Source organism: Mastigoproctus giganteus, chromosome 2, assembly GCF_048544385.1.
Source record: "Mastigoproctus giganteus isolate SK-2022 chromosome 2, ASM4854438v1, whole genome shotgun sequence".
Taxonomy (NCBI): Eukaryota; Metazoa; Arthropoda; class Arachnida; order Uropygi; family Thelyphonidae; genus Mastigoproctus; species Mastigoproctus giganteus.
In genome coordinates this window covers 103,059,880-103,073,791 of record NC_143576.1, presented here as the reverse complement: position 1 = coordinate 103,073,791, position 13,912 = coordinate 103,059,880, and the positions used below count along the sequence as shown (strand labels likewise).

Here is a 13,912-nt window from a genome sequence, read left to right as displayed (position 1 = left end):
TTCCTTACACTCCTTACATCACGCACACACAAAGACATCCCCCATGGCAATATCATGTTCCGTTCCTGAGAGTTCAGCAAACATTTCACGTTGCACATTTTTTTAGGCTGTGATGCATTGGAGAATTGCCCCCCCCCCTCAGTTCTCCCCCGAGTCACAGCACTCCTGCCATTTTGTGCCCATTGCTTTGCTGCTCTAGTTTGGGGCATGCTATTTTAAATTAATAAGATCAATAAATTAAATTAATTAAATGTCAATATTATGCTATCTAATAGAAACAGTGAAGCGTATTACTGTTTCTATAATTATAAGTTAGAGCTACCTAGTTACCTCAATTAAAAATTTGAATTCCCTACCACTACATACAAAAACAATGGCTGCAAGATTCGAACGAAATAACAATGTTACAGTTAGTATGTCCCTTTTACGCAATTTTTTGCATCACCAGGGGTCTTATTAGCCTCTTTCTTTTCCTTCTTTTGTTCCCTTCTTTCTTTCCTTCACCCTTCTTTTCCCCAAAATCCTATCATGCCTGGTCACGCCTGTCATATGGCACGTATCACACGAACCTTCTAATATTTAAGTTACTGCATGCCATCCTCTCTAAGTTTATAAAGGGACACTGCTTCTAAAGCTACTTGACATTTTATTTCAATTATTGAATGATTTTACCAGTTTTTATTTTCATTTGATTTGTATTTTAAACTTTTATTCTACTTTAGTGTTTTATTTTTACTTTAGTTTTTTACTTTTACTTTAGTATTTTTACACCTACAAAACCATAATTTATTTTATTAAAGCTTCAGTTTGTTTTAATTTTGCTGTTTGTTAAAACGAATTATGTAATATTTATTTTATTATAATTTTATAAAAGGAAAATAAAATTTGTTTCATCAATAACAACTTAAATCAATTTTATAAATTATATAACTTTTTTTACCTTTAGAAAGAGGTACTTCCTTCCTCGTCTGCAAGTAATACAGCAGTTGCTCAACTTCATGAATTTTAGAAGGTGGGATTAATGAACATTTATCAACAATTTCTGTGGCCAGAGTTGCCAAATCAGTAGATTCATTCAAGCTTTTCACTCTGATACTGTAAATAAAATAATATTAATCAAAAACAAGTAATGCAGTAAAAACAAAAGCGAAAAAGATTATAATCTGAATATTCCTAGACAAAATAACCCTCATATTATCAAAGTGAAGGAATCTACTTAAAATCCAATTGGATTTTAAGAAAAATAAATAATAATACACAGTTTAGCAAATAGTTGAACTGCTGGTCAAGTTAAAAATAAGAGTTTGTAGAACAGTAAAACTTTTCTATTTCTTTTTATTATTCTAGGCCTGTTTATCTCATTAATTAATGTTTTGTGAATTTTTGGCACAGCACAACTTGGGTTCTATTGCACTATAACTGCACTATAACTTGTGTGGGCACACTATACTCTGTTAAACAGACCTATTATTTTTAGAAAGGCAAAGAGTTTGTTATGAGTAGCATTTTCAATTAAGCTTATCATGATCAAAGAGGTTTTGTGATGAAATGCTATTTGTCACACTGTTGAGATAAAAAGAACATTTTAAGCATTTCTCATTAGTAAAACTTTCAATTATCAGTAAAAATAAAAAAAGAAAAGAATAATAATTGTATATTGCAATGTACTTAAAAGAAATGTCACTACACACTAGCAAAATAGCTGATGATAGAAGTACTGAAAAAGATACCTATAGAGCTTGAAATTCCCTCTTACTAAAACTTAAGAAATATGGAGTACAGCAAGATGCAGACCAAGTAAAAGATAAGCTCACCTAAATAATGAGTAATGTTTATATAAATATTTAAAATAAATTAAAATAATACAATAAAATAAAGTAACCAGTGATACCAACCCTCATTTCATTTACCTATTTTTTTTCAAGTTATTAATCTAATCTTTCTGTAAATTTAGACAGGCTTCCAAAAGGAAAATTTTCAGACATTCAGCCTGCAATTATGCCCTCTCAATTTAAATTTGTGCATCACATGACTAAGTGTAAAAATACCCTCATATTTAGTTTACTCAAGCCTTTTAAGGCCTTAAACACCCTTTGTCAAGTCACCCCCCCCCCACAGATGCCTAGTTTCCAAACACTACCTTATAAAACTAGTCTCTTTTATTAATACCTTGGTACCTATAACCAATCCCATCTCATTTTTCAGTACCTCTACAACAGATCTACATCTTTTCTAAAATGGGATATCCAAGCCTGTATGCAATGTTCAAGACACAGATAATAACTGCTTTCTATAATAGAATCATCACCTTATTTCCTCTGCTGGAAAAGTTCCACTATCTATATCACTGACAGAATCATGGGTTGTGTCTACACTGTTATAATACAATATACAAATTAATACAATCTGATATGCAGTATGAGAAAACTTTATACTAGATTGTATTAAGCCATTATCTACAAATTTGAGTTAAGTGATACTCAAGTGGGACGTTAATCAGTGATTACTACAACCAAATGCAAGGCCTTGCATTTTCCAATGCTAAACCTCAGCTTACATTTGCCCATCCAAATAATTTATCTAAGTCTTTTTGAAATAGCATACAGTCAGTCCTCATATAGCACGATAGTTGTGTTCCTAGAAACCCTCGTGCAATGCAAAATCGTGCAATATAAACAACAGGCCCTATGGGAAAAATAGGGTTAGGTGCCGACCACCCAAGATTGAACACACATTTGTAACCAAAACATTACCAAACACAATAAATAATCGTAATAAAATACTTCTTACGTATTTTATTATGACTATTACATAATAAAATATTACTAATGCTTTTGCTTCTATCGTAAGCAAACTTGTTTTTTGTTTGATTTTCTATCCAAACAGTTGACAGCCATTCCATCTCTTCCAATTCCTTGTGTCTTAATTTAATGGATTTTGATTACACTTTGAGTTGTTCCTGCTATGAAAGTTGTTTTTATTTTCTCTGCATTCTTTGTAATTTTCGGCATTGCCTCATTTAGGTCTATAGTACATGCAATATCACATGGTCTTTCATTTCGCTCAAAGCATTTCACAATTCATATTTTTTCTCTATCGACAGAGGCGGATTGGCCATAAGCCTTACCAGGGAAACCCCAGTGGGTCCTGGGCCAGAGGCCGGTGTGAATTTGGCCATAAACCATAGTATGAGGCCACTATAAATTTTCCCGGGGTAAGAATTTTTGACCCAGTCCACCTCTGTTCATCGATATTGCTTTTCTTTTTCTCTCTGAATCTGCAGTGTCTTCACCAGGACGCTTCCTTTTCACGCCTTTTAAGTATTTTACTCATTTTTAGGGAATAAAGTACAATTACAAAATGAGGAGGCACGCTTGATAAACATAAACAAAGCTGGGCGCATGTAGCAACTGAATAAACAACAGCATAAAGGCAGAGATACACTATTAACACCTTACATTTTACTAAAGCACATTTCTAGGGGTTACTACCATAAAACAAAAACAATTTCCATTTGCATTTCTGCTAGTGGAATCTGTTATAAACTGGTAGTAAACTCGATCTAATTGCATTTGCAATTATACCGATAGCTGGAATTGTTAGTTTTTACGTTATTATGGTGAAATGTGTTTCCCCTTCACTGATATAAAAAACAAATACATTTTCAAAATCTTCTCTTCATTCCTATCGTGTTGCATTCTGCATTCGACTGCCATTTCTTGTAAACACAAAGGGCAAATCGTACATAAGTGAATTTGGTTCGTGTTACATAAGATATCCCTCCCCTATTTATAAATCGTGTATGATCGAATTCATGTAGTGTAAACACGTCTTATACGAGGACTGACTGTACACTGATTACTGCCATTAACTACCCTGCATACTTTATTATCAGAAAAGTTAAACAATAACCTTAAAGTACCTACATAAATATCATTAATGAATGTTAGAGTAAGGGGCCAAAAACCAAATCCTGTGGTACACAATCATAACAGTCCATTTATAACTACTGTTTACTGCCACTTAAGCATTCCTTTATCCATAGTAGAAACTTGCCCCTAAACAAATTTATACAATTATTCATGTGCAAAATATGTAAAATACTTGACTGAAGTAAATGATGTCAAAGTTATTCCTTTATTCCAATTATTTACTGACAGTCTCACAGTAACTAATTAAATTAATCAGCCATGATCTGCTCTTAAAATCATGTCATGGTTCCCTTATATTTCTATACCTGTCCAAATGATCATGAATTACATCCTTAGCTAAGGACTTCATGATCTTCCCTGACACAGAAGTCAAACTGAAAGGTCTGTAGTTGCTTGTTTCACACTTTGAACCACTTCTATGAATAGGAGACATTTGCACATCTCCATTCTATGACTTTGCCTGAATTCAAGAATGACCTTATTGTAACATCTGAAGGTTTCCTTACATCTTCTGCTGCTTCCTTCAAAATAATTGGATAGATTCCATTAGCTCCTGGTGCCACTTACTAACCTAAAGTTATTAATTATAATATCGTAATTTCTATTCTTGTCTCAATTATCATGAAATCACAGTTCTCATAAAAATTATCATATCATAAAACTGAATTAGTGTGTGGATGGTTTTTATGATAAGGTTTCTTTTTGATTCAAAAAGATGCTTAGATTATTGTACTTGTTGTGGTTAACTATATTTCTAATGGCATTACAGTAATCAACTAAACTTTTTTGCATGAAGTTTCTTCCCTTTGTTACACATATACTCAATGAGGATTGTACAAAACGTTCTTCAAACAATACATTAAACTTTAAAATTGTCATGTTTTCCATCCTCAAGAAAACCACTAACAATGACCACACATCTGAATCTGTGTGAAAGTGAGCTTTAGCCTAATGTTTTTTCAAGTTGGGGAGAATGGTACTAAATCAGGTGCATAAAGCTGATGTTCAAGAAGTTCAAACCGATGATCATGAATTGTTCTAACTGCAATTGATGATCAGTGTGCCAGCATACTGTCCATGTAAAAAATGAGTCCTCCTGTGGGCTTTCCATGCCACTTAGCCTTGATATTGTTGTGCAACTTGGTAGTTTTGGTGGTTTAATGACACATCAGCATCCTAAGCTATATTGTACATAGTATGTGTTCACAAACCAATCTGCATGCTGTGCAGATTAAAAAAACCACAATAACTGATAGGGATAGGACTACATCCTCCACTCTAAACCAGCTTACTACAGCCCTGACTGAAAAAGCCTTTTTTTGAATTCCTGCAGTTGTCAATTCAAACCCTGAACTCTTCAAATGATCGACAACAGACAAAACTACCATACTATCATGGAAGACCAAGAGAATATAATGGATTTACATAAACAATATAATGTGGAATACAAATGCATTATGGAAAATGTTTAAGATATTTATCATAAAGCTGCTAACATTAATTCCAGTAGGAAAATACTGCAAAAGAGAGACAACAAAAAATGAATGCCAAATAGTTGAAGGTTTAAATGAGGAAAATAAAAAAAATGCATTAAATATCCAGGCTATTACAAGACACTGATTAAGGCAATTATAAACATATTTGTTAAAAAACTGCAAAAGGTGTAGGATAAGTGAAAACTGAATACAAGGAATCATTGGCACACAGAATTATGAATGGAAACAAGGACTTTTTTTCATGTAAAGTCCTTACCAAGTTGATAAACAGAGCAAATTAAATAGACCCCTACATTTCACAAAGCACAAGGTGAAATGTAATAAATCATGCACAACCTGTACACTGAGGTAAATACAGAAATAGCAAAGAGGAGTCAGTTTGCTCTAAAATAAGTCCTCCATGTCAATTTAGGTGGCAGAGTACATTACAGTCTGCCACTCATTTGGAGATAGATCCCAGTTCAATTCCTGTTGACAACCATAAGAATTTCTAAAATCCTCTTCAATTAAAGCTGCAGTTAGCTGATCCCAGGCACAAGTTGTAGGGCTTCTTCCCGTGAATTATTCTAGGTTTTTCAATCCACATAACAATGCAAACTGATCCACGAGCACACACTTCTACAGGCAATATGCACAAAGGAAAAGCTCCATTAAAAACAATTTAAATTCGTAAAATAACAGACAGACAGACCTAATTATGCTAAAAAATTAAGCATAAAAGTTCAGATCAGTTTTCTAATGGCTTCTTTTTTGTTTTTTTTTTTTCTCTTACTTTTTTTTTTTTCTCTTACTGAATGTAGATCTCAGTAAAGTTTTGAAACAATCTCCTGCAAGATCTTTTATAAACTAGGATGAGCTGGGTTTGCAAAGCAGAACCTTTGGTGAATCATGGGCTGACTGATGGACAGAATACAAAGGGCTGCCATACATGAGGATTCTTCAGAGTGAATTAACAGCAAATTGTCCCTCAAGGATCAGCACTAGACCCCACCCCCCTTATTTCTAATATCATTAATGACTTTGACATAGTAGTAAATGGAAAGATGTCAAAAACTGGGAAGTGATTAACAATCTGAACCAGCATGTTGCTTCTAAATGATTCAGACCAATTACAAATATGAAAAATTCAGGCTATCTGCAATTTGTGCAAGCTTGACTCAGGTGCAACAAGGGCTGAAAGGGGGTCAGTAAAATGAATGAGGGAAGTTATATTCTTTTTGAAAGGAGAGACAAGATCCGGGGAGCACACAAAATCTTAGTAAGTAAAAGAAGGCTAGAACTTATGCATGTCATAGACTGCTGGAAAATCTTCCCTGCTACAACTACCAAGAGCCAGAGAGTTCAGTAAAATTTAAAGCAAAACCAAATCATACCTTTTTGGTAATGGGAAAAGTACGAGTGATTAGAAATTTATTTCATTTTTTTTGGTAGTAAAAAGTCCTCCTTTCATCATTTAGCCATTCCAATACTAATGCACCAGCACAACACACTACTTCACCTTGGTACAAACTTAATAAAATAACAACTTGAACACATTTTCATAAATTGGTTTTCCACCCTTGATTGCATTACTACAGTAATTTCAGCCATAACAAGCAATATTTACATTGATAGGTCACAACATGAAACATCGTGTTCACAGCCACTCATTAGAAAAATTTCTAGAGCTAAATCAAAATTCATGCACATTATCTGCATTTGATTTTGATCATGGAGAGACTATTCTGTCACTGAAGATCAATTGCTAAGTACTCTGTGCTAACTCAGAAACAAATGCCGCTATCCATGTTTCTGCCTATGTTGCTAATATCTTTTTAAATTGAATAGCATCACCTGAATAGGTGAATTCATTAAACAGTGGACCCTTGTTAGTACGTTCACACTTAGCACATTTTCCCACATAGTACAATGATTTTTGGAAGTCCCAGTCCCATTAATTATGTGTACAGAGATCCTATTTATCATTATGATTCCCTTAAATTTCCTCCAGGTATGGGATTTTGTTTCAATAAGCAGCCATACCAGGCAATCACAGCAGCAACCTTCACCAGCAATAAGTTTGGCATGCTAAGATATCTTTTTCGAATGAATGCAATGAATGAAGAGATCATCGCCAGCAATCCCATCCATTTGTTCTAGGCCAGTTTCTAGAATTACTCCTTATGGTTCTGTGTGATCTGTGACAAATGCATGGAGAAGTTGTTGCTATTTGGCTGCAGTTTTCATAATGGAGAAGAGGCAAGTAAGGCAAATTACAAATGCCAAAAAAACTGAAGAAGTGGACAGGTGGACTATAATCCTCACATGAAGCATGCGGATACTGCACAAGGCCGAACATTTCTTCATCAACACCCAATATGATATTATCCTAATGGGAAAAAAACTGAAACCGCATTCAAAGACAAAGTAAGTGGCAAGACAACTAACTGCCAGTAAGTGTTACTGAAGTAGTTCAAGCAGATATGTGCATCACACGTACCAATGGATGGAAGATTGTAGTTCAGTCAGGGGAAGCCGATTTAGCTTGATTTAGATGATTTTAAAGTGTCAAATGACTCGACAAAGATTTGAAAAGAAGCACAATCTTTTGTACCACTTGCGTACGTTGAAGGTGGTAGCATGAGTGTAGACAGTATATACAGAGATAAACAATCTGCCGGCCATCCTTGAAAAATATTTCCCTGAAAATGTGTTCAATGCAGATGAGAAAGGCTTGTATTTCCACCTTTTACCCAATAAAACACTGCAGTTCAAAGGCAAAAAGTTCTGCAAGGGTAAATGAGCAAGATGAGACTTATAGTCCTGTTATGCTGCAATGAAAGTGGTACGGAGAAATATGAGCCACTGGTGACAGGAAAAGCAAAACATCCACAATTTTTTTAAGAATGTGCATACCTTTCCTTGCACTTATCACTAAAACACTAGGCATAGATGAGATCATCCATTTTTGAATTTTTTTTTAAGCATTAGATGCCAAAATGGAGTCAGAGATCAAAAACGTTTACTCCACAGATCAGTGTGTGTGGGTCCATCCTTCCAATATCTCGTATCCGCAGAGTGTAAAAGTGGCATTCCAACTGGACCTACTGTATAAGCCACCTTCAACCACTTGATCAAAGTGTTTCAATAATTTGGCGTGTTATGCAAAATTAGACTTATACAAAAAGAAGCTGGCTGTTGTACATACCATGCAGAAGAAAATTTTTACATCAGATGCACTTTTTAAAATCTGTGCAGGATTCTATAGATGCAAACACCATAACTGTTTCAACAAAGTGGGCTTTTGCCATATGCTTCCTGATGACTCCCCAGTAGCCAATACAGACAACCATATGATAAAATCGGATGAATGGCAGTAAATTGTTGGGAACAACATTAGTTTCGATGGCTATGCCAAGAGTGGCATCATCATTCTCTCCCAGCCTTCACTGCTAGAAGAAATTGGGCAGTACCAAGCAGAAAGAGGCACTGATGATGATGGAAGAGAACAACAGCTCAACACCAGTTCTTACAGCTGTCAAAAGCCATAGAAGTCATGGACACTGCACAGCATTATATTTGCAGTTTTGATATTGATGAAGATGTCAATCAGTTGTCAAAAATGACCAGGTTTATTTACAAATTAGGCCAGCACAATAAGAACAAAGCACTCTAGATGTGTTTTTACAAATGTTTGTTAAATAAATATCCATTTTTTCAGCTCTCATGAGAATTTTCATTAGTATGTTTTCCTGCTTACGTTTTTTCCTAGTCCCCTGAAAAATGTACTAACAACATTCCTAAAGAGGTTCCAACATGTTTTTAAAAATCTGAGACACCACCAGGACAGCTGTTTCGAAGCTTACTAGCTTCTCATCAGCTGGCAAGTAAGCTTCCAATGAACTTAAAAAGCTGTCCTGACAGTGTCTCAAATTTTTAAATGTATAACAGATTCACCTGATAACAGAAAGTCTCTCCATGACTGAAAGTGACATAAGCAAATTGAACAAATTTTGATTTTATTTAAACTAACACGGCAAAATACCCTTGCAATCCAATGGTATTTCCAAAACTTTTCCTTCAATTTCTGAGTTTGAGAATCATTTATAACCTTTATTCAAAATAAAATTATGTTTGGAATCATGATGCACATTTTTTTTTAAAACTATCTAAATGAGAGCACTGATATTATAATATTATACATAATTAAACTATAAACAGATGACTATTTATATATATAATAATAATAATAATCATTTGAACAATTCACTTTTAATAAATTTTTCTACATTGTAAAATATGGGTATGCCACACTTTCCCATCCTACTGTATATGACAATAAATTCATTATATTTAGAAATGATGTTCAGAGAATAAAATATACTAGTCCCTAACTACAAATGTATACAGGAACTCCCTGACTTACGTAAGGGTTACGTTCCATGGAACGCTACGTAAGCATGGAATTTTCCCCATGCTTGTGCAGCACTTGCGCTCGCTGAATTGATTGAATCAAAAAAGACATGTTCAACGAACATGTAAGTAGAATTAATTATTCTGTTTATTCAAATTTTTATTTCATGCATAGGAAAAATTACAAAAGCATGCAATTTAAAAAAAATTTCAAAATTATAAAATTACAAAAAAAGAGGAGACAGGTATAAAGTCAATAAGTTTTACCTCTCAAGCATCTTTGCCAGAAATGACGCCTTCAGCTGATAAGTACACCACTGAGAGGTTGAGGGCTGTGGAGAATTAGAAGGGGGTCGGCCACTCAACCTTACAAAAGAACATATTAATGGATGACTGGACGGTTGATTTTTTCTTTTCATCATAGATTTCTTTGTAGCAAGCAAGCATATCATTCACCCCTCTGTTAACTTTTAAGAATCATTCGCTATCAGGATCCATCTTCTCAAACCTCGCCATTGCCGATGCAATTTCATAAAATGCCATATGCCATCTCTCTGGCGATGAAGCATCTCAGCTGCTCATTTGGTTCATCTTGAGCTTCGTCAGCATTTTCTTCTTTCACTATTGCTGCCTGCAAGTCAATATGTTCTTTGTTAGATAATTCCTTCTCTTCTGCCTCTGTTAACTCCTCCACGTCTTTGGCATCACCCTCCAACTGAAGTAGCTCTGCAACCTTTAAAATCTTATCTATAACCTCTTCATATGATTAGGCTTTTTCAAATTTTTTTGTAGCCTTTTACGTGCCATGGGCATATTTTCTTCCATGCGCCATTTAAACAACTTTTAGTAATTTCCGTCCAGGCCTTATTAATATTTAAGATGGCGTGGTAAATATTGTAAGATTTCCAAAAGTCTCTCAACATAAAATTTTTCTCATCTACTGCAGACTGCCTGAGCAAATGTTGTGCATAAATAGTATGCTTTTAAATTCGAAATGACACCCTGATCCATAGGTTGGACGAGTGAAGTAGTGTTTGCCAGTAGAAATATGACTCTCGCGTTCAAATTGAAATCATCTAGACGCGTAGGATGTCCAGGAACATTACTTAATAGAAGCAAAATTGTGAAAGGAATGTCGTTGTCTTTACAATGTTTTTCGACCTTGGGAATGAAGCAGCATTTAAACCACTCCTCAAAGAGAGATATTATTATCCATGCTCTCTGGTTCGATCCGAAATGCACGGGTAGGATGGCTTTTTTGATGCCCTTAAATGCACAAGGATTTCCAGAATGGTACACAAGCAGTGGTTTTAATCTGTTATCTCCCGCTGCATTAGTCCCAAACAAGAGCTTGGCCCTATCTTTTGACACCTTGAAACCTGGTATTGTATTTTCCTCTTTAGCAATGTATGTTCGATCCAGCATTTTTTTCCAATACAGAGCAGTCTCGTCAATGTTAAAAATTTGCTGCATTGAATAGCCACCTATATCAATAATTTTTTCCACCACCACAAAATTTCTCTGCAGCTGGAGAATCGGCACGAGCAACTTCACCGTATACTTGAATATTGTGGAAACCAATGCAATGCTTGAACCTATTAAACCACTCGTTGCTTGCCACGAACTTGGGTTGGGTTCGCCGTACATAAATACTTGTTGTTTTTGCTTGAATGGTCATTATACTCAGGGGCACTTGCTTCTGAATCTGATTTTTCATCCATATTATTAACAGCTGTTCCATCTTCAATATAGCACCTGAATGCTGTTTTGTGATCACTGTTGATCTTAAGTGCATTGATCCTTTGACATGTTCTTTTATACGTGCACTGTCCTATAAAATAATATTCACTGTTGAAGCAGCAAAACCTAATTCCCTTGCAATAGATGGCAAACTTTGTCCTGCTTTGTACTACTTAATCATTTTTATCTTCATTTCTAAATGAATTTTGTTTCGTTTCCTGACACTACCACGACTTGCACTTTTCGTTGACCTTTTTCCCTTCAAAATTGCAATAAGTAAATAGGAATGAAGAGAAGTTTCTGAAAATTTGTTTTTTATATGATTCAAGATTTCAGCGAAGGGAAACACATTTCACCATAATAGTGTAAAAACCCACACATTTGCAGTTATCGGTATTATTGCAAGTGCAATAAGATCAAGTTTACTACCATTTATAATTAGATGCACTAATAGAAAAGCCCATTAAATCGGTAAGTGCGAATTGTTTTTATTGTTTTTTGGTCGTGACCTCCAGAAACATGCTTTAGAAAATAACACATTCAAAATGGATTCTTATAACAGGAACATATGATAATGATGAAAGGGTAGTGCAATTTCCATTATAAATACAGTCGAATCTCGTTAATACAAAGTTCAACGGACCTAAATTTTCATGTTTTGTAATAGTGAGGTTTATAATAACGAGGTCTCCCAAAAGTGTCAACATTTTATAGTTTGTTTTTTTTTTGGTACATACTGTAATCTAAGAATAATAATAAATAATATCAAAAATAAATTAATTTAAATTAATAAAATGAAATGAAAACAAAAGCCTTGTCTAACAATAGGAATAACTTTTTTTTAAGATTTAATTTTATTTGTAAGATAAACATATAATAAAGTTTAATTGATAAATTAAACACACAGTACGACATTACCAACATTAAATACAGTAATAATAAAGTACAGCAGACTCAATTTACTGGGACTGAGTTAACTGGGAAGCGGATTAACTGGAACACTTCAAGACACCAAATTAAAAAAAAAAAAAAAAAACCAGAAATCATAAAATTCAAGTAATAAGATATTTTGCAAGTCGTAAATTAGTTATAAACAGATATTTTGCAAGTCGTAAATTAGTTATAAACAGATATTTTGCAAGTCGTAAATTAGCAACAAGAACTGGCGTTATAAGTCATCATTGAGAGATTAGTGTACCTATTATCTTGCAACCACCGCTGTCTTCACACCTACCGCTAAAAACAACAGAGACCAAATGTTTAGTTTGTTTTAGTGCATCGCATCGATTGTTGGTTTCCACACACCGCAAAAGGACAAATTGTTTCGTTATTTATGTCAGGGATGTCAAAATTTTTTTTTTATAGTAACTATTTTTTTTTGTTTAGAAATCACGAAAATGATGGGTAAATGCAAGGGTTGTGCTTTCAAATTAAACAAAAACTTGAAATTATTCAAAAGTTTGAAAACGCGACAAACCATACGCGACAAAGGGAAGTTATTCGATTTAAAATTGACATCGTAAAAAATAAAGGGAAACATCGCATTGCACACGCAAGTAGATATGTGAAGTTTTTTCGTTTTTTTTTTCTGTGTCAACCGCGGGTAACTGAATCAGCAGATACGGGGGCACAATTGTATACAATATTTTAGTATCACAGTAAAAAGAATTACAATCTTAATATAAAAGGAGACATACAAACCATTAGCTTTTTAATAATGGAAATTACATTAATCTAATTTAAAGAAAGAATCCAATGTTATTTGCACAGTTTTTGTCCTATATGCATTTTTAACTACATGCACAGACATTGTCAAATGCAATAGTTGTTTCTTTATCAACGTTACTGCAGGCCAACACATTCTCTATTATGTTCAATGGATTTCGGGCATCTTTTTTAGATGGCAGTGTGTGTGTGCTGCTTCACTTTCGCTGTTGCTGGTAACAAAAACATCATCGTTTTGTTTGGTACTCAGCAGCTCTTCTTTCTGGTGTTGCCATTGCAGTGGTAACAACTTCATCCACCTTCCCCAACTCTTCAAATTTGCCAACAAAATCCATATGCTCCTTCAAATTCCTCTATTCCTCAATGTTGCTATCACATTCGTCTGCTGGACCATGTTTTTCAAAGATATTCTCTCGAAAGCTACTCTTTCTGAAGCAGTTCATTATTGCACTTGATGCAATACTGTCCCAAGCATAACAAGATTATGGATAGCATCCAAGACATTCCAATTTGGCTGCAAATTGTTCCCTACTCCTATGTTGCGGATCAAGTACCTTATCAGGCAGGCTCTGTATGCTCTCTTGAGGTTATAAATAATGCCTTGATCCAGTGGTTGCATTAAACTGG

The 13,912-nt window shown here is 34.5% G+C and overlaps 1 protein-coding gene across 1 annotated transcript in view; it reads right to left on the bottom strand.

Annotated features, from left to right (window-relative positions):
- Positions 1 to 13,912, bottom strand: part of Kap3 (kinesin associated protein 3) — a 383,344-nt gene that overhangs the window by 326,431 nt on the left and 43,001 nt on the right. The window contains exon 4 of the mRNA XM_090368616.1: positions 941 to 1,095. Coding sequence (XP_090224742.1) covers positions 941 to 1,095 — 155 coding nt within the window. The remainder of the gene's footprint in view (positions 1 to 940; positions 1,096 to 13,912) is intronic.